The sequence below is a fragment of the Nicotiana tomentosiformis genome, chromosome 8 (assembly GCF_000390325.3).
Source record: "Nicotiana tomentosiformis chromosome 8, ASM39032v3, whole genome shotgun sequence".
NCBI classification, from domain to species: Eukaryota; Viridiplantae; Streptophyta; class Magnoliopsida; order Solanales; family Solanaceae; genus Nicotiana; species Nicotiana tomentosiformis.
The window spans coordinates 80946109-80969682 of NC_090819.1; the positions used below are offsets into that span (position 1 = coordinate 80946109).

Below are 23574 nucleotides of genomic sequence, written 5' to 3' on the forward strand. Positions count from 1 at the left end.
AGTAGTAGGTGTATGAATTATTAATTTTTATCAATAAATTAAAATAAATATTTTGAAGTAAAAAAGTACAACTTTTCAATAAACTGAAAATAGAAAACTTCAAAATAGATTTGATCAAGTTGAAGCAATAAAAATATTTTTGGTTTTCTATTAGAGGCACAAAATTAATATCACTAGGCAATGCAAATCTGAAAAAATATTGTCTTTACCACAAAAGTTCCTTAAAACATAATAATCACTTCAATATTGATGTTTAAATTTATTTTTCCAATTAAAAAGTATTAAAGGAAAGTAATAGAAGTAGAAGATAATACTCTAGCTGATATTTTCAATCAGATAAAAAGACTTGATTTTTTTGTATCTATGTTTATTAGAAGAAGTCGATTATATTATTAATAATTTGCATCTATAAAAGTTACGGAAATACTTTCAAATAAAAATATGCATTTTTAAAAAAAAAAAATTAGGCCTTTCATCTAGGTTTGACTTTGGTCACAAATCTTTTTGAGCCGCCCGTGAAATTCAGCTCGAGGAAGATGATGAAAACCTACACACACGTGCTTGTTGATAAACAAGTCCTGGCTTGCAAAAATACCCTTTTGATGGACTACAATGCCTATCTTCTGAACAAATACACATCCCTTCTAAGGCACAGCCATCCCCCTTTGCAGTTTGCTTCCCAAACAATATCTCATCAGACCATTCACTAGACAACATATTCTTAGGATCCAATTGATTCTTGGCTGCAATAAACTTGTTAAATTTTAGATACTTCTTCTGCACATCAAGAAATGCTACATTCCTATTTTTAGCCCAATGTGGCTTAGCTCCATACTTAACAAAAGCCATTTGCTCTACTTCTTCCCAAATATCTTGGTTTAATCGCGGGGTTAAGGCATCATTAGCGCGAAAATAGTTAAAATCCAAGACAACTGAATCTTCGCTTTGACCTAAATATGCTTCCGAGGCCTTGATGAAACGAAAGAGGAATCCGTTATAAATGTCAACACCACACATGTTTTCTGGCTTGACTAAATCGCGTAATTTTTTCACATCACGTATGAAATCTCCAAATTTTGAAGCTGGAAATTTGGCTGTGGATTCATAGAAGAAGAGTCCATTGATTCTTGGATCCCAAGCACATGTGTTAGTGATGTCTATAGGAGATGAGTATAAACAAGAACCTGAAGTTTGCATTTTCCCGTGAGGACCCACTACTGGATATCCAGTGAAGATTAACTTGTTGTTTTTTAATCCATTTGCTATCAATCTCTTATAGGACACGAAAGAACTTGCCATTGTGCATTTGCCACCCACGTTTCTCGTGTTTTCAAAGCCTTTTTCTGCAAAACAAAATAGTATATATAATTGTGAAGGTACATACATTAAACTACAAATAATTAAATGTTAACTCCACAAATTGTGTTTTAACATCACACTAATCATAGGGGTCACCTAATCCCTTCACTGAGCTTTCTTTGCCAGAAATAGCAAAACTATTACAAAAAACTATGACACAAGTTATCAAATTTACCGATTCCTCGATTGCATGTCGAATGAATATATTAACTTACGTATATACAATGAAAAAAAACTATTATTTGTAATTGATATATCTTATTAAGTGATTTGTACTCATTTCCTGTGTTAGAGTAAGGATGCATATTTTAATGTTTCTATAAACTAATTCCATAATATTAATATTAATAATTAGATAGAATAATATATACCTGTGGCTCGAACAGACTTAGAGAGCAGAATAAGATTGGATTGAAATCCCAGAAAATCATTGACACCATCGCCTGATGTGTTTAAGGGGACTCTGTTATCATATCTGTACACAGCAGTACGTCTAGAAGGGTACCATTGAATGTCACCAAATTCATTCTTCCTTGCATGTCCCATAAACTCATCTTCTATATCACTATCATTCGTGAAATTGTATGTTATACTTCTTTTGAATGCTGGCTCCAATTGAAACGTCACCTACACAAAAATGCAGGTACAACGTTCATATTCTATTATACACTTAAAAAATTAGGCCGGGTTTCACTTTCCTCTATATCGTTCCAATTTTGTGGGGTGTCCTAATAAAAAGGCCATTTAACTTTTCCCACATCAGGGGATGCAAGGGGGTTCAATTAAATTCCCTTGTAATTTTGATAGTGTGTCAAGTTTTCACACCTTTTCACTAATTAATTTGATAATGTAGGGCTAAGTTAATCCAAAATACTGTTAATATTCTCCACTTTAGGTCAAACCCGAATAGTTTTCCCGAAAAAGCCTCGCACCAAAGATTATCCTATAGCTTATATATAACTTTCTTTTCTTTTTAGCTACCATATTGAATCAAGGGTCACAATCCACCCACAACACCTACAAATGGTTCTTGATGACATCAATTATAACCTGAGAGATCAACTTGTACAGATTGAATTCAGGCACTACTATAGAGAGGCCAAATGGGCCTGCAGAATCTCCTTACTGAAATTAGAGGACAATTGAGACTAGTTGATGAAGATGTACAATGTGAACCTTGTTACTTTTTGTGGACCGACAGATCAATACTATTCATTGAGGCTATTTCTCTGGACTCCCAAGTAAAAGCTTCAATGAAGAACATTATCATTTTTATATATGCAACAAAGTTAATAGATTCTCCTCTTTTCCTTTCTGATGTACCATAATCTATTTTCTCTTATTATAGAAGCGGCAGTTGAGCTCCTCAGGAGTCAGTGTCATCAACATGCTTGCCTAGCATACTACGCGAGTGTCCACTTGATTTTCTAATAGGTGCATGTATACCTTTTCTAATAGGTGGGGGCCCGTTTGAATTTTCTTCACATTCTCACTCTATTTCCCAAATGTGAATTTGTAGGGCTTTCTATTATAATAGCCACGTGCACTAGACTACCGATTACAGCACATCATAGTAATAAATAGTAATGATGATGATCCTACGAATTCAAGTTTCTGACAGCTTCCGAAAATTTTGTTTACAAGTACAAAAACAATATGCAATGTTTGCTAACAAGTTTTTAATTGTTAATAGAATAATACGGCAGAAAAAGTAAATAAAAAAGGTAATAAACTATAGCTAACCAACTTTGCCTAGTAATGTAAATAAACAAAAATGTAGAAATTATTTACCGAATCTAATGTAGAACAAAATATAAAAGTATTTTTCTTGATATTATAATAAACATACAAAGTTCAACAATTTAAAAATATATAGCGATCATCTTTTTTTGTGGTTAAAAAAGGGAGAAAAGTAACCCAAAAACTTTTTTAGAACACTTTTTAAAAAAAAGAAAATTATTGCTAACATTGTAACATGTTGAAACCATCACATTTACTGCACATCAATCCTCAAAATTGAGAAGAGTTATAGAAAGATGAGCGGTAAAAAAAAAACCTCAAAATGGGTATCTCACTTTTACTGGCACCATATTATGTACATTTAGTATTTATGTTTGATGATAATAAGTAACTCATAACTGAGTTTATAAAATCTTATTTTGTAATGTTATACAATATATTATTTTTTTTATCACCGGTACTTAGAGTGAAAAGAATTATTTGAGATTCATAAATACAATCACCTAAAATATGACGTTATATGAATTATGTGCAAATTTGTGTAAAAGAGGCAAAAAGATTATTTTCTAATTATCAAAAATTAATACAACTTCAACAGCTGGTAACTAATATTCCAAGTGAGAAATTTGCAGTTGCAAAAATCAATCAAAAACTTGAAAATACAATAAAAAGAAGAAGAATAATCATCTATTTAAAAATAAATCTATCATATCTTCATTTTGCCGTACTTTAATTTTAAAAAATAGTAACTATGGTACGTGATTTGCCATGAAAAATGATCGAATATGAGTAAAATCTTCCGAAGAGTATAATAGCTAAACCGTTTTTCAGCCAACTTTAATCACAAAAGAAAAAGTTATTATTCAATACCATTAGATATTAATTAAAAAAATTTAAACTTTGTAATATAAAATTATAGAATAAAAAGGGAAAAGCAAAATATTTGTCTTTGCAATTTAAACCACAAGTGATGTTATCATCCTAATTTTGCAAGAAGGATTGACCAAAATCATTGTTCCCGCAAATAGACCAAACACATGAGTTACTTTCGTTTAAATCACTTCCCAGTAATTTTCTTAGGTACATACTACTCTTTACCTTAATTATATTGTGAATAAATATACAAAAAATTAATTTTAATTAATAAATCCTTAACAAATAAAACACGATATTATAAATAGTAAAATAGCATGTGCAAGTACAAACGAGGTAAATTTATTCTTCGTATTCACAAATAACAAAAATTTTAACTTTGTTTATATCACCTTATAAATATGTTAATCCCTTCGTTCCAATTTATATGATGATGTTTGACTGTACATATTATTTAAGAAAGAAATTAAAAAATTTGAAATTTGTGGTCTAAAATATGTTATAAATATTTCTATGGCCTGAAATTATTTTATTAAGAGTAAAATAAAAACTTTAAATTTAAATTATTCTTAAATATAAAAAGATATCATTCTTTTTAAAATATACTAAATAAAGAAATGTGTTACATAAAACGAGACAGAGGGAAAAAAAATTACTCCCTCCATTTCAATTTATGTACATATTTAACTGGGCACAGAGTTTAAGAAAAAAGGAAAGACCAAATCTACTCAATGCCCAAATCTACTCCAAATAAGTTTAAATTTGAAACATAACTTCAAATATTATAAAGAACAAATCTCATTCATCAATTTATCGAAACAACAACAAATTTAACATAACCATTTTGCAACTACGAAGAAGAAGAAACTCTAAACACAAAGAAGAAGAAGAAAACATCAGAAGAGAAAAAGAGAAAAATGTATATATCTCAAGTTATCTAAAAATTGGGTATTAGTTAAAAAAATTTAAAAATGGTATAAATTCAATGGGTGACATAAAACTAGACGCCACATAAAAGTTTTACATTTGACTATAGTTGTTGGACCCCGGCACAGCCTGGGCTAATCGTAACTAGTCATATATATAAGGGGAAGTCGCCTTTATTTTGTTTAATAAATATCTTATGTAACCAAGGGCGGCTTAACAGTATTTGTGGCTTAATAAGAGGCCCTAAACTTTATTTTTTTTAAAATAATCACACACACATACGTGATATATATATATATATATATATATATATATATATATATATATATATATATATATATATGAATTCTATTTTTCTAATATTTTGAGATACAAAATTATTAATAACTTTTTATAATCGATCTCTCCTAAAAATATTTTGGACAATATTAAAATAGTTTTTAACTCTTTTATTTTAGTTTTGAACAACTTGATTCATATTTTTCGTAGCATATTTAAATTCTAATAAATAAATAAAAGACAATATATATAAATATGAAGTAAGAATAAAATGAGATGATAATAACACTTGAAAGTTCTAATAATAGAATTTAATTCAAGAAAATGATGACTTGATTTCAAGATATCTTTTTGCTCCTTCAATAACACAAAATGCTTGAAACTTCAGGAAAAAATAAAAAAGAATGCACGATATATGATATCAATAGTACTTTTAAGCTATGTGGGTTTTCGAAAAATACTATTCCTATTAAGTTATCAGACTTAAACCCGAAAAAAGCAAGAAAGAGAATATATAAGAGTATAAAGTTATGCGAGCGATTAACTCTTGGACAAACCAAGAAAGAAAATGAATAGTGTAAAAATATGATTTAGTACTACATATTTTCTGATGAAAAATGGGTAAAAAGTGGAATATAATAATTTCACTTGTTAGATTTTTTGTTCATACAAAAAAAAGTTGGAAAGAAATTCACATTTATAAAAAGTATTACGCTCACTTCAATTAGTTACACATCTATTCTTTCCTTTTATAAAAAAATATCTAATTTTCAAGGTAAAAATTGTTCATTATTTTTCTAAAACAGACTATAAATTTATTTTGATATTAAAAAAATGAGCCCCCAAATTTGGGGCCTCGAGCAAATGCTTTAGAAGCTTTACCCTATAGCCTGCCTCTATGTAACTAGGAGGAGTCCTCCGACCATAGCTGTACGGTAAGTAGTTTATTGATTGAATAGTCACACCATCTTTAGCAAGACATATAGTTGACTCGTTTAACTACTTAGAGGTTGGGTTTATGTTCCTCTCCTTTGTGATTTTCTGACATAGTAGGGGTTATAATATAATGTCAAACTCCTGTGAAAGCCTAAATGAATAGATTTAATAATTTTATTTTAAAAAAACTATCGGTGTGGCACTACCGGAGATATTATGTAGTACTAGTAGTTGTTGTCGCTTGAACAAGTTCGATTTCGTATCACAAGATTTATATGAATGATTACTAACTAATCAATCAGCTTGTTACTTTTGGCATTCAGTTGATGCTCTAATGGGAAATGTTAAATGTCATTCCCATTCTGCAGCCAAAAAAGAAGAAAAATAGTGACCTGTTCCCAATCATGCTCTGGATGCCTCTCTTTTTGTTTTTTGCGTTAGATTCCAGTCTGTCTACCTAAAAGTAATGAGCCAATATGATAAAACTCTGTAATTGAGATAAATTCTTAAATAATGGTATCCCTAGTATAACTTATTTTTGTCTCTTAGGCTAGAGATAATACTAGTAGTACTAATGATTTTACAGCTATAGAAAGAGACATTTATAAATCGAAAAAATGTAAATGAACTAATCACACTCCCGATGGAAAGAACAAGTTGATAAACCAATTAATTATCCGTAATTTCAGCTCTAAAGTGATTTCCTTAATTCTCTAAGGAAATCAATTCTTAAAAATGTATGAATTACGACAATCGAAAGAAACCAACTTGGACATACGAATAAACTAGACAGGAAAATAACTTAAACCCTCCTAATTAAATTTATTGAATAAAAAGGAAACAAACATATTTTATATATATAAAGAATATGAAAGAAAAATGCTTGTTACCTTAGAAATGATGCCAAGCAATCCAAGAGAAACTTTAGCAGCATTGAACAGTGGATCTTGTGGTATTAATTTGATTATTTTGGCATAGCCATTAGCTTCATTTGCTGGTACAATAAGACTCAGACCAGTAACATGATCATGAACTGCTCCTCCTTTGCCCCACCACGAACTACCGTGAGCCCCCGTACTTATTACTCCGGCAACCGTCACTCCCTCCCAATATGGCGCGGCCACTAAACTCAACCCCGCCTTTTCAATCGTATCGATAAACTTCCGGAGTCCAACTCCGCCATCAGCGGTGGCAGTACGTTTTTCCACGTCGACATTAATATTTGAGTCGTATTTTTCAGTACTAATAAAGACAGCAGCATTTCCAGTACTGGGGCATGCTAGTTTAGGAATGGTGTGTGAAAATCTTGTGACAACTTTGACTTTAAGTTTGTTCTTGTTGGCATTGGCTAATTCTTGTCGAAGCTCTTCTTCTGTTGTGGGATAGACAATTTTTGGAGCGTGACATGTTTGTCTGTCACCCCAAATACCGTAGGAATTGGAAAGTTGGCAATCTGTTTTATTGCATTTGATAGGGTTTGGTGGTGGCATAGCAGAAGAGATGGTTACAAGTGTGGCTAAAACCCATAGAAGAACTAGGTGGTGGCCGCGGCAGAGATCAGCCATTATCTTTTGAAATCTTGGTTGTGATTATTGATGGAGGATGTTTATAAAGATGAATGTTGCTTCAAAGGGAAGTGAAGGTGGGGTTGGGATATATTGCCATTGAGTGGAGACAGGGGAGTATTTAGGCCTTTTACGTAAATCCCAAACAAAGACACATTTGAGCTAAATAAATAAATGAATTTAAGGAATATGCACTGACCAAGTATAGATTAATTGTTTACACAATTCGTATAGTTTAACCTTAGATAATAGGTTAATTGTTATTTTTATTAGCTTACCTATTAATGCTTTTTATAAGATCTATTTTTACCTTATAATTTATCTTACAATATAAATATTTCAGTTACATTCTCCAGGCAATCAAATTTAAATTCTGAATAAATAAAGACTTCGCATTTGATTGCGGAGATGCTCAAATTTGACTTCTTTGTCTAATATTTCTAGTGTTTTCATTCTTTATTGTGTGGGCTTTTCTTGTTTGTGACGTACGCATAGCATAATGTAGTTTTCTGACGAAGTTTTGGATTTGTTCGACGTTCAGTTTTGTGGCTATTTAAGATCTAAGTATCTTTTGATGTGATATGGACTTCATCACTAAAGAAATTATCTTCCTTTCTGCTTCCTTCACCAGAAAGGAGCAAAATATGAAAACCTCGCCATTGCTGAAACATAAGAAATAGTATAATGAGAATATGCTCTCTTCAACGGCCACTGGTTAGCTAAAATCTTTATATATCTTGCATTCCAGCTTCTATTTTAGGAACAATACGCGTCCATTTTCTGTTTTATCTCGTTTGACTAAATTGCCTTTTAAGACAATCAATTTCTTTAAGATTGGTTCTCTTCAAAATTTGAAGCTACAGATATGAGCGTATCGGATGTCTTAGATCACAATACTTCTCCTTCTTTCAATTGCGTGAAAAGTATGGCTAACGTTGTAGATTTTAAAAAACAGGAGTAATCGATTCTCAACTCTGGTGGGCTCGTGTTCACATTTCTTGTAAAGTTAATCGTTTCCCATTAGAACTCCGCTTTTCCATAAAAGCAAAATTGTTATTCTCTCGGTTTCAATTTAGTTAAATATTTTTTTTATTAGTCCATTCCAAATATAATGATATATTTTTACAATTAAAAATAAATTAATTTTTAACTCTTTACTTTACCCAAGTTATTTTTAATGAGAAATTTTTATAATCACACAAATGTCATGGCTCCACAAAGTTTTTATCCTTTAAACTTTTAAGACCACAAATTTTAAAAATCTTATTTTTTTTCTTAAATTTTGTGCAGAGTAAAACTAGTGAAATGAATGGAGTACCTCTTTATTATGCTAACCGATTGAGTTCTCCCGTCTCATATTTTATTTAATTTGCTCCTCTGATTGCAGAACAAATGTATAACATTCCAGCCCACTACAATTATTGTTTGTTTTGCTCTAGGTCGGTACAACTTTAAAATTTACCTGTGTAAGGCTTGCTTTCTCGTATGCTCAATGTTTCTCCTGTATTTTTCTAATATAAAATTTACCTAAAGTGTCGCCTGGTTAGAAATACACCTACTCGTAATACCCTACGAGAAGAATAAGGTTTGCTAGCAATACGCAGAACACTAATACACCGCTATTCTGTTATTGGATAGTGATGTTGTCACGGCTAGGGGTGGTCTGGTTCGATTTGGATCGATTTTTTCCTAAAAAGAAACCAAACCAAATAAGTCGGTAATTATTCAAATATTGGAATCAAACTAAACCAATTAAGTCGATTTTTATCGATTCAGTTTTTGTCGGTTTTGGTCGGTTTTTCGGTTTTTTCGGTTATTTATCGGGTTTTTTCTTAAATATGACACATACACTACCAAATAAATATTTCGGAGATTACATTTTCAACTTAACACTATCAAACCAATTGCTCTTTGAGAAATCTATCATTTATCAAGATATATTGATGATAATTGAATCAAATAGTGATGAATAATTTAAGTACTCAATTAAAAATCGATTATTTTTAACATGAAATAAATTCTTGTACTTAGCAAAAGAAAACTACCAATCAATCTAAAATGTAAAGGCAAAGAATTAGATTATTATAATTGTAAAAAACTAGACTAAAAATATAAACGACTAATATGTACTATAAAATTTTAGAAACTTTATATAAAAATATAGATATATATATATATATAGGTGTAATAATTAATTTAAATATCTATTTCTATAGTCGGTTTGGTTAAAAAATTTCAGTTATTTTTTATTAAAACCAAAACCAAACCAAATTTGATCGATTTTTAAAATTCAAAATCAAAATCAAACCAAACCTAAAAAGTATCAATTTTTTTGATCGATTTAATTCACTTTTCGATTTTGTTTGATTTTTCGAGTTTTTATGAACATACCTAGTCATCGCCCAAATGGCCATGACCAGCATCAAACGAGCCTAGTGGCTATTGAATGAGCCTTTTTCCTGACATCAACTAAATAATATTAAGCATGCATCCCATATGTACATATAAAGTGGCTATCACATATCTAAATTAAAACCTCGTGAGGCGTAGCCCAAATAAAATATCTAAGTACATATAAAACTACCCACGGTGGATTGGGAGCTTTTATGAAATATTTTAGACTTCTTTGCATTTTACAGCCTTAATGTACGCATATTTTTTAATATGCAGCCTTCTAAATTTTTTCATGATATGCGCCTCGATCTCTTCAACTTCTTACAAAACCACAAAAGATCCATTTAGTTAATTAACTTACGACAGTAAAATAAGAAAAACACAATTACAATTTCTCAAAAATACAATAGTCAACAACTCTTACGGCATTGAAAATAACTACTCTTCAGACGAAAAGAATTACATTCCATTGAAGAAAATTGACGATGAAATTACATACGTACTTCTTTTTTCAGTACCGAATATGAGTACATACTTCCAAAGAGAAAATTCTCTCTCTGAAAAAGAATTTGTATTTCTAGGTGAAGGTTGTTGAATGATTATTCTTGAAAATTAAAAAGTACTAGCCCACATGGTCAACTAGCTGCAAGAACCATTTTGTCGAAAGCATCAAACAAAAGGCTAATGGAAAGTAGAACAAAGCTTTCCATAAAGCTTCCTAGCTAAGACCCTCAACCGGAAAGATTAAACTTTCTAACACTTTCTGCAAATAATCTTGGGAAAAGGCTCAAAAATGACCTTATGGTATTCGAAATGGATCAATTATAACTTTCGTTTAAACTTGAGTCCAAAAATGACCCTACCGTTATAGAATGAGTCTAATAATGCCCTTGTGTTATTCGAAATGGATCAATTATAACTCTCGTTTAAATTTGAGCCCACCAATGACCCTGCCATTAAAGAATGGGTCTAATACTGCTATTTCTCTCAGTTAGTAATGATTAGGGGTGTAAAATGAATATTTAAAAACTGACAAAACCATGCTGAATCAATTTTTAGGTTTCTTCTAATAAAACCGTAGGTTTTTATATAAATCTATAATTGTACCGATAATTAGAGTAGGTTTTTTATTTTATAAAAATAAACCGAAAAAATATCTAACCGTACCGAATAAATTTACATGTGAAACATATATTTATATATTAAGTTTAAAAATAATAATGTATTAAAATTTATACATTATTTATATTAATACATTATTATTTACAAATATAAATATTAGACTCATTCTTTAACGACATGGTCATTAGTGGGCTCAAATTTTAAACTTATTCGACTCATTCTTTATAAATATTAGACCCATTATCATTTTTAAACTTAATATATAAATATCGAACTGTACCGAATAAATTTACATGAGAAACATATATTTATACTGGGTCTAATAATAGGTCCGATATATTTACATGTGAAACATATATTCACATGTAAATTTATTCGGTACGGTTTAATATTTTTTCGATTTATTTTTATAAAATAAAAAATCTACCCTAATTATCGGTACGGTTATAGATTTATATAAAAACCTACGATTTTATTAAAAAAAACCTAAAAATTGGTTCGGCACGTTTCTGTCGGTTTTTAAATATCCATTTTACACCCCTAATCATTACTAACTGAGAGAAATAGCAGTATTAGACCCATTTTTTAATGGCAGGGTCATTGGTGGGCTCAAATTTAAACGAGGGTTATAATTGATCCATTTCGAATAACACAAGGGCATTATTAGACCCATTCTATAATGGTGGGGTCATTTTTGGACTCAAATTTAAACGGGAGTTATAATTGATCCATTTCGAATACCACAAGGTCATTTTTGGGCCTTTTCCCATTAATCTTTAATTGTATGAGAATTTTGACCATCCCCAGCAAAGGTTTCATTCTTATTCATCACCTTTATTTGGGTTGTGACGTTTAATACTTCAATACCACATAAGGGGATGATTTGTGTGGTATCCAATTTTTGCGTGCACTTGATTATCGAAGGACCTCATTCTTTGATGCATTTCTTACATTACAACTGCGGAATAAATAAGACAGAAAGTAAAGAACATAAGAATTTTTACGTGAAAAACACCCGGCACAAAAAGGAAAAAAAACTACGACCTACTTCCCAGTAGAATTTTTTTCAAATACTTCACTAAACGCTGAACCAAAATAATGTTTACAAACTCTTGAAAATCTAAGGATTAAACTCTAACCCTTGTAGCAACACGTCACGGGCTGTTGCGACTACTTCAAGTTAACTCTAACTTGAATGATACGACAAGTACCTAGCACAATTTTCTTCTTAAGAAAGCTGCAAGGTATAACTTAAAAGCTCCTACTACACTTGAACTAGAATTAAAGGCAGACACATGAAACTAGTTTTTTTAATCTGGTTCATATAGCTTTAGGTTCGCACCCTTGAATCTTATAGAAATTGCTCACAAAATGCCTTGTTATTTTGCTTTCTGTTCTGCTTAACTTTAGTATATATATGTGTAATCACATGTAAAAGAGAGCAAACTGATATTTATAGAGTTAGTAGAATAAGGATTAACTAGAAGTCTGATACTTTACTCTTCCTTGGTGGAAGAGTTCTATATATAGAGGTGTAATAATTAATTTAAATAGCTACTTCTATAGTCGGTTTGGTTCAATTTTTTCGATTATTTTTTAATTAAAACCAAAACCAAACCAAGTTTGATCGATTTTTAAAATTCAAAATCAAAATCAAACCAAACCTAAAAAGTATTGATTTTTTTGATCGATTTAATTCGCTTTTCGATTTTATTTGATTTTTTGAATTTTTATGAACATACCTAGTCATCGCCCAAATGGCCATGACCAGCATCAAACGAGCCTAGTGGCTATTGAATGAGCCTTTTTCCTGACATCAACTAAATAATATTAAGCATGCATCCCATATGTACATATAAAGTGGCTATCACATATCTAAATTAAAACCTCGTGGGGCGTAGCCCAAATAAAATATCTAAGTACATATAAAACTACCCACGGTGGATTGGGAGCTTTTATGAAATATTTTAGACTTCTTTGCATTTTACAGCCTTAATGTACGCATTTTTTTTAATATGCAGCCTTCTAAATTTTTTCATGATATGCGCCTCGATCTCTTCAACTTCTTACAAAACCACAAAAGATCCATTTAGTTTAATTAACTTACGACGGTAAAATAAGAAAAATACAATTACAATTTCTCAAAAATACAATAGTCAACAACTCTTACGGCATGGGAAAATAACTACTCTTCAGACGAAAAGAATTACATTCCATTGAAGAAAATTGACGATGAAATTACATACGTACTTCTTTTTTCAGTACCGAATATAAGTACAAACTTCCAAAGAGAAAATTCTCTCTCTGAAAAAGAATTTGTATTTCTAAGTGAAGGTTGTTGAATGATTATTCTTGAAAATTAAAAAGTACTAGCCCACATGGTCAACTAGCTGCAAGAACCATTTTGTCGAAAGCTCAAACAAAACGCTAATGGAAAGTAGAACAAAGCTTTCCATAAAGCTTCCTAGCTAAGACCCTCAATTGGAAAGATTTAACTTTCTGCAATTAATCTTTGATTGTATGAGAATTTTGACCATCCCCAGCAAAGGTTTCATATTTATTCATCACCTTTATTTGGGTTGTGATGTTTAATACTTCAATACCACACAAGGGGATGATTTGTGTAGTGTCCAATTTTTGCGTGCACTTGATTATCGAAGGACCTGATTCTTCGATGCATTCCTTACATTACAATTGCGGAATAAATAAGGCAGGAAGTAAAGAATATAAGAATTTTTACGTGAAAAACACCAGGCTCAAAAAGGTAAAAAAAATCACGACCTACTTCTCAATAGGATTTTTTTCAAATACTTCACTAAACTCTGAACCAAAACAATGTTTACAAACTCTTGCAAACCTAAGGATTAAACTCTAACCCTTGTGGCAACACGTCACGGGTTGTTGCGACTACTTCAAGTTAACTCTAACTTGAATGATACAACTCAAGTACCTGGCACAATTTGCTTCTAAAAAAAGCTGCAAGGTATAACTTAAAAGCTCCTACTACACTTGAACTAGAATTAAAGGCAGACACATGAAACTGGTTTTTTAATCTGGTTCATATAACTTTAGGTTCGCACCCTTGAATCTCATAGAAATTGCTCACAAAATGCCTTGTTATTTTGATCTCTGTTCTGCTTAACTTTAGTATATATATGTGCGATCACATGTAAAAGAGGGCAAACTGATATTTATAGAGTTAGTAGAATAAGGATTAACTAGAAGTCTGATACTTTACTCTTCCTTGGTGGAAGAGTTCTAGTTAACTTCAAACTTTCAGCCGTTTTCTTATCTTGGATAGAGTTCTCTTCAAGTAATGAGTCATCCTCCTTATAAACGGTAAAGGTCCAACTATACCCTTGTACTTTCAAAAATGGTCTAAGAATACCCCTCATTATACTATTGGGTTATCTATACCCCTACAGTCATACTTTGGGTTCAAATATATCCCTCATTTAAATGGAGGGACACGTGTCATCGTCCAATTAGACAATTCTAAATAGCTTCTAATTAATTAAAAAGACCTATTACTCATACCCGAAAAGTAATTTTTTTTACAAAAAAGCTGCTTTAAAAAAAATAAAAAATATTTTCTAAAACAATATTTTAGTAAAAACTGGAAAACAAAACTGAAAAGCAATTTTCTAAGTTTTTTTCCCAACTTTCTTCTTCCACTTGGCAGCAGCCTTCTTGGCATTCTCAGCTAAGGTCTTTCTCAAGTTGACCTCACTCTGCTTCTTTTGGCTCCTTGTAGTTCTTCCTCTTGTAGGAAGAGTTTCTACAGGGATATAAGAGACATACTTTCTCTTCTTTCCACCCATACCTTTTTCCAAGGATTTTTACACTAGCACTCTTCTTCTTTTTAAAGTTGTTGCTATCAAACACATTCTGCAGCAAATCATGAAGGGGATATTTTCTAAAAGGAGCAGGTTCTTGGAACCATTTTCTCAACCTAACTAGCCCTTCTGCTGCAGTAGTGTGTCTCCAATTCAAAATTCCCTTCTTTATCAACACTCTCCTCACTCCACACAACCATTGCCCATGTTTCTTTATCCATCCCTATACAAGTGGGCGAAATATATCCAGTCACTCGTGTTTCTTTCCTTCCCCTCACATCTACCTCAACACCCTCAATCTTTTATTTTTTATTTTTTTTATTTTTACCACTAATATCTGCATCTTTTCCAACCATCCTTATTTCTACACCAGCAATAGAACCAACCAACACAAAGCGATTTTTATGATTTTCTTGGCTTTCCGATCCCGCAGTAGAAGATTGAATCTCAGAAGTTAGCTATTCAATTTTAGATGAAACTAGTCCTTCCCCCTCAATCGCAGACTAGAAAAAGTCATCTGAATTTTTGTGGTTCTTCTGCTTGACTGGCTTGTAGTTTCTCATTTAATTTCTCAGCATGTTCTTTGGATGCTACTATTTTGCGCGTAATCATCTTGACATGTTTTTTCTGAGTTTGGGTGGTTGAATGTGTTGGTGACAAATCTTTAGGTGGTGAAGAAGGATTTGCGGAAGTTTTGGAATTTTCAGGGGTGTTTTCCATTTCATCAATTCAAGAATCTAAGAGAGTTTTAGGATTTTTGTATTTTGAGTTTTCAAAAGTTTGGAGAGAAAGGGAGTTTTCTATTTCTATTTCTATTTCTATTTCTATTTTGAGTTTTCTATTTTGAGCAAGTAAGATCACTTTAAAGAGAGATGAGTTTGATTGACTAATGACAACTTTTTGAACTTAGACGTCTACTCTTATTCGGAGTTTTAGTTTTGAAGAGATGTTGGACTCTTCCCGAAAAATTTGGAAATTATGATGTGTGGGATTTTTGTGGTGGAAACTAGTTCATTTGTAATTGCTCAGTTTAAAATAGATTTTAGGATAAAGTGGGACTCATTTTTAGATCATGATTCTTAAGCAGTTATTTCAACTTATGCGGAGTGTAGAATACATACCTTATAAGCTCGATGAACCAGATTCTTCACTGAAAGTTCTATTGTGTAAGACTGAATTTTTCAAGAAAATAAGGGTAATATCATTAGACATCAGTGAAATATTTTAGTACATGGCACAAGAGTATACTAATAAAAGTATGAGACTGAGCAATATCTAATCTATTTATTTACAAAATTTATAAATTATCTAACCAATAATTGAGGTAGGGTCGGTTTCGTTTAGGTGATCTTACTCATCCCTAATTCTAACTTGTTCCTTTTAAAGTGATTCCTACTCAAAGATTTTGTGAAGATGACAACAATTTGCTTATTAGTAGCACAAAATTTCACACTGATCAAACCCTTCTCAAAATCATCCCTTAGAAAATAATGTCTAATATATGTGTGCTTAGTTCTTTTGTGATGGACCGGATTCTTGGTCATACTGATTGCACTTGTATTGTCACAAAAGATAGGAATATAACATACATCAATTCCAAAGTCCATTTATTATTACTTAATCCATAACAATTGAGCACAACATGAGGCATCAGCCACATACTCAGCTTCAATAATAAATAAGGACATATAATTTTGCTTTTTGATGGCCCAAGATACAAGACATGAACCAAGAAAATGTGTCATATCTGAAGTAATTTTTTTATCCATAGAAAACCTGCATAATCAGCATCAACATATCCCACTAAATTAAAATTACTACCTTTTGGATACCATAAGCAAATATCAGTTATGCCTTTTAAGTATTTCAAGATCCTTCTGACTGTAATCAAGTGAGACTCCTTTGAATTTGCCTGAAATCTAGCATAAAGTCCTACACTGAAAATAATCTTAGGTCTACTAGCAGTGAGATATAACAAAGAGCCAATCATTCTCCTGTACATTTTCTGATCAACAGATGAACTGTGTTCATCAAAATCTAATTTTGTGGCTATTATAATAGGAGTGTCGATTTCTTTGGAATTTTTCATCTTAAACTTTTTGAGCAACTCTTTGACATGCTTTTGTTGATAGATCATAGTTCAATTTGAAGTATTTTTAATTTGTAAGCCTAAAAATAAATTAAGCTCATCCATCATGCTCATTTCAAATTCACTCCTCGTTAGCTTAGTAAATTATTTACTTAACCTATCAGTTGTTGCTCCAAAGATTATATATCAACATATATCTGAACAACCAAGAGATCTTTACCTTTTTTCTTTCAAGAATAAAGTATTATCAATTTTACCTCTCATGTAGCTATGTTCAAACAAGAATTTGGACAATTTTTCATACCATACTCTTGGGGCCTGCTTAAGACCATAAAGTATCTTATCAAGCTTGTACAGATGGTCAGGACATTTCTTGCTTTCAAAGACAGGAGGTTGCTTAACAAACATTTCTTCCTTTAAATAGCCATTGAGGAAGATACTCTTGACATCCATTTGATGAAGAGTGAATTCCATATAAGCAGGAAAGGCTATAAGGAGTCTAATTATTTCCTATCTTGTAACTGGAGCAAAAGACTTATCAAGTATATGCCCTCTTCTTGACTATATTCTTAAACTACTAATATTGCCCTGTTTCTTGTAATTGTTCCTTCTTCATCAAGTTTATTTTTGAAGACCCATTTAGTGCCAGTCACTTATCTGTCCTTAGGTCCTGGTACCAAATGCCAAACTTGACTTCTCTCAAATTGGTTAAGTTCATCTTGCATTATTCACCCAATTTGCATCCTAAAATGTCTCAGAAACATTTCTAGGTTCAATAAAAGATAAGAAAGCATCAAAAGTACATAGATTCGTTAAAAATATCTGGTTTTAATTCCAGAGGTTGGATCAGTGATTATGTTCCCAATGAGATGAGAACTTTGATACTTGTACGGTTTCACAACTAACTGGTTTTCTTTGGATGTTCCTTCACTATTTTGTTGATGAGGAACATGTTCATGGACAGGTTCCTTCGGGATTTAAGGACCGACTCCTCTCTGATCAGTTCCCCCTATCAAGTTGCCCTGGGTGGAAGGACCTGCTCCATCACATGTTCTTTCCTATGATACACCTTCTGGATGGACTGGAATTTCACCATTTGAATTTCTCTTCATTTGAATTTCTTCATCATCTTGTTCCTGCCTCTCGGAAATAATGCTAATTTCATGAAAGACAACATGCCCACTTTCTTCTACACACATAGTATTTTTATTTTATATCTTATAGTCTTTACTATGTGAAGAATACTCCCTCATTACTTCTGGGATCAAACTTTTCTAGGGAGCCCTTTCCATTATTGTGAACAAAGCATTTGCATCCAAATTCCCTAAGAGGATATATTTGGCTTTCTCCCTTTAACTTACTCATAGGGAGTTTACTCAACAAGATGTCTAGTTATGAACTTATTTATGATGTAACTTTCAGTGTTCACAGCTTATGCCCAGAAGCTATGAGGCAACTTACTAGCAATCAACATGGTTCTAGCAATTTCCTCCAAAGTCCTATTCATTCTTCAACTACTCCATTTTGTAGTGGAGTTAAAGGAGAAGGAAATTATGATCTATGCCATGCTCATCACAAAATTAAGAAAACTTTGCATTCTCAAACTTAGTACCATGATCAGACCTAATTGATGCAAGTTGATTACCTAGTTATTTTTGCGTTTTCTAACAAATGAAGTGAACATGTCAAATGCTTTATATTTAGATAATAAGAATAATTTTCAAGTAAATCTAGAGTAATCATCAAAAATCACCTATCACATATCTCTTATCATCTCTGCTCATTATCCTCATTGGTCCACACAAATCCATATGGACCAGTTCCATCGACCTTGTAGTACTCACCATTATTTTACTTTTGAAAAAACATTTTACATGCTTCCCCTTGCACAAGACTCATAAATTTTATCTTTATTGTATTTAATATTAGGCAACCCCATCACAAAGTATTTGGAGACTAGTTTGTTAAGTTGACTTAGACTAGAACGTCCAAGTCTCTTATGCCAAAGGAGGGGATCAATGTCCATGACACTCAAACAAGTGATTTCATTATCTGAAAGTGTGGATAGATCCACCACATGTATATTGTTCACTCTTCTTCCCAACAAGACTATTTTGTCAGTGGTAAGATTAATTACAAATATTTTGCAGAGGTGAAAGCTATTGTGTTTCCTCTATCATACAGTTGTGAGATACTTATTAGGTTGTATTTCAGTCCATCTATCAGATAGATATTCTCAATTAAGTGAGAATCAGATTTACCTACCTTCCTAACTCTAATGACCTCACCTTTCTTTCCATTTCCAAATGAGACATTACCTCATTTAAAAGCCACAAGTGAAAGGAACTTGTTATTATTTCATGTTATGTGCTTTGAGCAACCACTATCCATGTACCATATTTAATGTTCTCTTTCACTTGGACCTCAAGTTCTTCTTCAGATTCTCCAATAGCCATAAAAGCTCATTCATCATCATCATTAGAACCCTCATCTGTGCTATCTTCCCAAGTAGAAACCATTGCTTTGGTTGATCCTTTGTTGTAGCGCTTCTTGGGATGAATATGTTCCTTCTTCCTGCTCTTTCTTTAAGTTCTCTCATTTTTCACTCAGTCTTCCACATAGGACAATTCTTGATTATGTGGTCAGTTTTACCACATTTGTAGCAGCCATCAATCACCTGCATTTTAGTTATTTTTGCTTTGTTGTAGCTTCCACTTCTTGAAAAACATTTTCCTCTCCTTAGGTACTTCTTGAAGTCTTTGGTAATTATTATCATTTCATCATCTTCTAAATCAGAACCCTCGGTGATTCTGAGTGCCTGGCTCTTTTCCTTCTTACCTACGTCTTTCTTCATGGTTTGTCTCCTAAACTCATAGTTTTTACGATTTCCAATCAATTCATATAAGGGAAGTGTAGCAATGTTCATTGATTCCTGAAGAGCATTGATCTTGCTTTCCCAAATGACTGGCAGAACCCTAGTCAGGATTTTTTCAACCCTTTCTTCTTTAGTGAGAATTCTTCCAAGAGACCTTAACTCATTTGTTAATGTAATGAACCTTGTGTATATCTCTTGAATGGTTTCTTCATCCTTCATGGAAAAATTTTCATATTATGAAAACAACAAAGTTCCTCTTGATCTTTTCACTTGACTTGTTCCTTCACGAGCCACTTGCAGTGTATCCCATATTTGTCTAGCAGTGAAACATTGTTGTATTCTGTTGCTCAACAGGACCAAGTCCACAGATAATCCATTTATTGGCTTTAGTATTCTTATCCCATTTCTTAAGATCATCAGCATTGAAGTCAACTCTTATTTTTGGATTTTCTTGAGTGTTGACAATAGACCGTTAGTGATTATGTCCCACAACTCATAATCTTCTTCCTGTAGATAATCTCTCATCCTCTCCTTCCACCATGAATAGTACTGGCTATTAAAGAGTAGTGGCCTAGCAATGGATTGCCCTTCATAGTTTTCAGGTAGTGCACTCATCTTGATCTTTTCCTAAGGTGTTAGCATCTTCAAGGATAACCTGCTCTGATACCCATTGATATTTTATACTTCAATCGAACATAAGAAAAGAGGGAAGGGGTGATTTGTGTGGTTTTCAATTTTTGCGTGCATTTGATTATCGAAGGACCTGTTTCTTTGATACATTCCTTACACTACAATTATGGAATAAATAATACAAAAAATAAAGAACACAAGGATTTTTACATGAAAAATATTTGGCTCAAAAAGACAAAAAAAAAATATGACTTACTTTCCAATGGGAGTTTCCCAAATACTACACTAAACTCAGAGCCAAAAAAGTTTACAAACTCTTGCAAACCCAATGATTAATCTCTAACTCTTGTAGCAACACGCCACAAGCGGTTGCGACTAATTCAAATTAACTTTAACTTGAATGATACAACTCAAGTAACTAGCACAATTTTCTTCTAAAGAAAGCTAAAAGGTACAACTCAAAAACTCCTTCTACACTTGAACTAGAATTAAAGACAAACACATGAAACTGGTTCTTCAATCTGGTTCATGTAGTTTTAGGTTCGCGCTCTTGAATCTCACAGAAATTTCTCACAAAATGTCTTGTTATTTTGCTCTTAATCCTGCTTAACTTCAGTATATGTGGGATCATCTATGAAAGAGAACAAACTAATATTTATAGATTTAGTAGAATAAGGATTAACTAGAAGTCTGATGCTTTACTCTCCTTGGTGGAAGAGTTCTAGTTAACTTCAACTTCTAACTCTTTCTTTATCTTGGATAGAGTTCTCTTTAAGTAAGAAGTCTTGCTTCTTATTAATTATGCAATCTTTTTGTTCAGATATTATCAGAATTAACCACTTATGCTTATCCCTTGCACGTGCATGCCTTTTGCTTGATTCTAACCGTAACCTGTGTACAATGTCCATGAACCTGGTTTATGCATGTGTTCCTTGTCAATCATCAAAACTTATACCGCTTAGATCAACATGTTCTAATATATAACCTTGAATCTCAACGTACAGTCTTAACATAATGTTATGTATATTAATTGCATGTGATAAACTAAAATTTTAATAACTTAAATGCTAAAGCAGGATTAGAAGCAATTTAAAGAAGAGTGAAGCAGAGAGAAAATTGAGCTCTCGAGATTGATACACCAAATGAGATGAAAGCATTTCTCGAAGTCTCAATTGAATTTAGAAAAGCCTGTGATAAATTCAAGAACAATTGCCTCACTTTACCTTTAAAAAAAGAATTCAAGCACAATTGGCGAAGATGCACTGAGAAAAAGGACGTTAAATCAATAGGGAAATATTATATATTTTCTCACCTGTGGAGTACCAAGATAATTAGGGAGTACCAAAAATTTTTATGGCATGCCATCGAAGGTTCATCACAATTTCCCTAGAATTTGAAGTTCTTCCAATAAGGGAACGTTGGCTAGCCATCGAAAAAATACGACGTCCATCCATCTATAAGTTAGTATCTTTTCTTGATTTCTCTGGATGTCGGAATTCTAATGTTAATGCCATTAGAAGGAAATATCAGCAGTTCCGATGGACTTTTGCCGGAAAAGTTTAAGGACAAGTCGCTTTCCAACGGACACTTTTCACAAGTAATTCGCCGGTATCCCCTGATTACCTATGCCACTGAAAATTAGCGAATTTCCAGCCGTGTTAATTTAGTTTTAGAAATTTATTTTTGGTTAATGTTGTTAGGATCAAAATAATCAGGTGTCATTCGGAAGCTAGTGAATCAAACCTTGAACGACGATAAATCAGACAACAAAAGAGAAATATATCAAAAGAGACACAAACATTTAACGTGGTATGGTCAATTGACCTACATATACATGCGGAGATGAGCTATATAAAAAAGAGTACAAAATATTGAGAGAACAACCTCACAAAGAGGCACACACAAGTGGCATCATAACACTTGTCTCACAAATTCTCCCCCTAAACAAGATTCTCAAACCCCTTAGGGACTACATTGTGGATGCTACTGAATGAGAAAGAAGGATCCTTAATTTATAGAAGTCAAAATATTTTTCTCCAAGAAAAAAGATTAGCCAAATATGGAAGAACTATATTTTCCTTTTTGTAACAGGAAAAATCAATTATGGTAAAAATATGTTGTCCTTCCTTCAAGAGATAGTTAAACTAAATATAGTAAAAAAATCAGGGCAAACACCTAATAATTCTTCCTCTTGACCTGAATATTCTGACAAAATAAATTTGATCCATCTTCTTCACAAAATCTTTACCAAGTCGCATCTCCAAATCTCCACCACAAAGTTTGTCTCAATGTGAGTAGCACTCCGATCAAATTTTCCAGACAAAAATCATAATTACTGTCAAATTTTTCATCCATCCTATTACGTAGATCTTTTTATGTACTTCTATTTTCCTAGATATGTGATTTGCCTCATTAGTTTTTGATTACAGTGGGAGTTTAAGATAAATTTTATAATCTTTTTATGGTACTTTATTTCTTGACAAAATGTAAACTTTTTTGAAAGATTAATCTTTAAATTTTGAAGTTCTCTTTTTCAACAAACACTTACAACCCTTGCAATTTGGGGCAAAGGTGCACTAATAGACCGTTGAGCCAAAGTGCTCCATTGAGCATGAGTTCACACATGCTTATTTAAGAATGAGATCAGAAAAATATATGTGTGATACATAGTCTAGGGAGGGAAGTATGTGTTTACGTGAACCCACCCCTCCTATATAAATCTGACCCTGAACATAGGGGCAGACTTATAGGCTTATATATGGGGTGTTGGGAAATAACAAGCACAAGCAATGTGTACGACGACGTAGCAGCGGAATAATACCCGAGTCAAACTTTTTCAATATATTTGAATCAAAAGAACACAAATAAATTCAAGCACAAATGTATACGGGCAACAAGTATATTAACCACCACAAATATGGTAAGGTAAAAATAATCAAACACACGAGA

General features: G+C 32.2%; 1 protein-coding gene and 1 long non-coding RNA gene across 3 annotated transcripts; both read right to left on the minus strand.

Moving 5' to 3' along the window:
* Window positions 1-366: 366 nt before the first annotated feature.
* On the minus strand, window positions 367-7840 carry LOC104093860 (L-gulonolactone oxidase 3). Its single transcript, XM_009599693.3, has 3 exons — window positions 7005-7840; window positions 1731-1986; window positions 367-1343 (listed from the first exon to the last, which is right to left on the minus strand). Exons 1-3 carry the CDS (start codon window positions 7677-7679, stop codon window positions 523-525), a joined length of 1752 nt encoding a protein of 583 aa, XP_009597988.1. The 5' UTR covers window positions 7680-7840; the 3' UTR covers window positions 367-522.
* Window positions 7841-13310: 5470 nt separating this feature from the next.
* Window positions 13311-22271, minus strand: LOC117276193 (uncharacterized). Of its 2 annotated transcripts, XR_011410422.1 has the most exons (3): window positions 21938-22269; window positions 16153-16203; window positions 13311-13877 (listed from the first exon to the last, which is right to left on the minus strand). It is a non-coding gene; the product is annotated as an uncharacterized lncRNA (long non-coding RNA). The 2 variants fall into 2 exon arrangements; XR_004506435.2 differs by lacking the exons at window positions 13311-13877; window positions 16153-16203 and adding an exon at window positions 20829-21537 and having other exon boundaries at window positions 21938-22271.
* Window positions 22272-23574: the final 1303 nt, after the last annotated feature.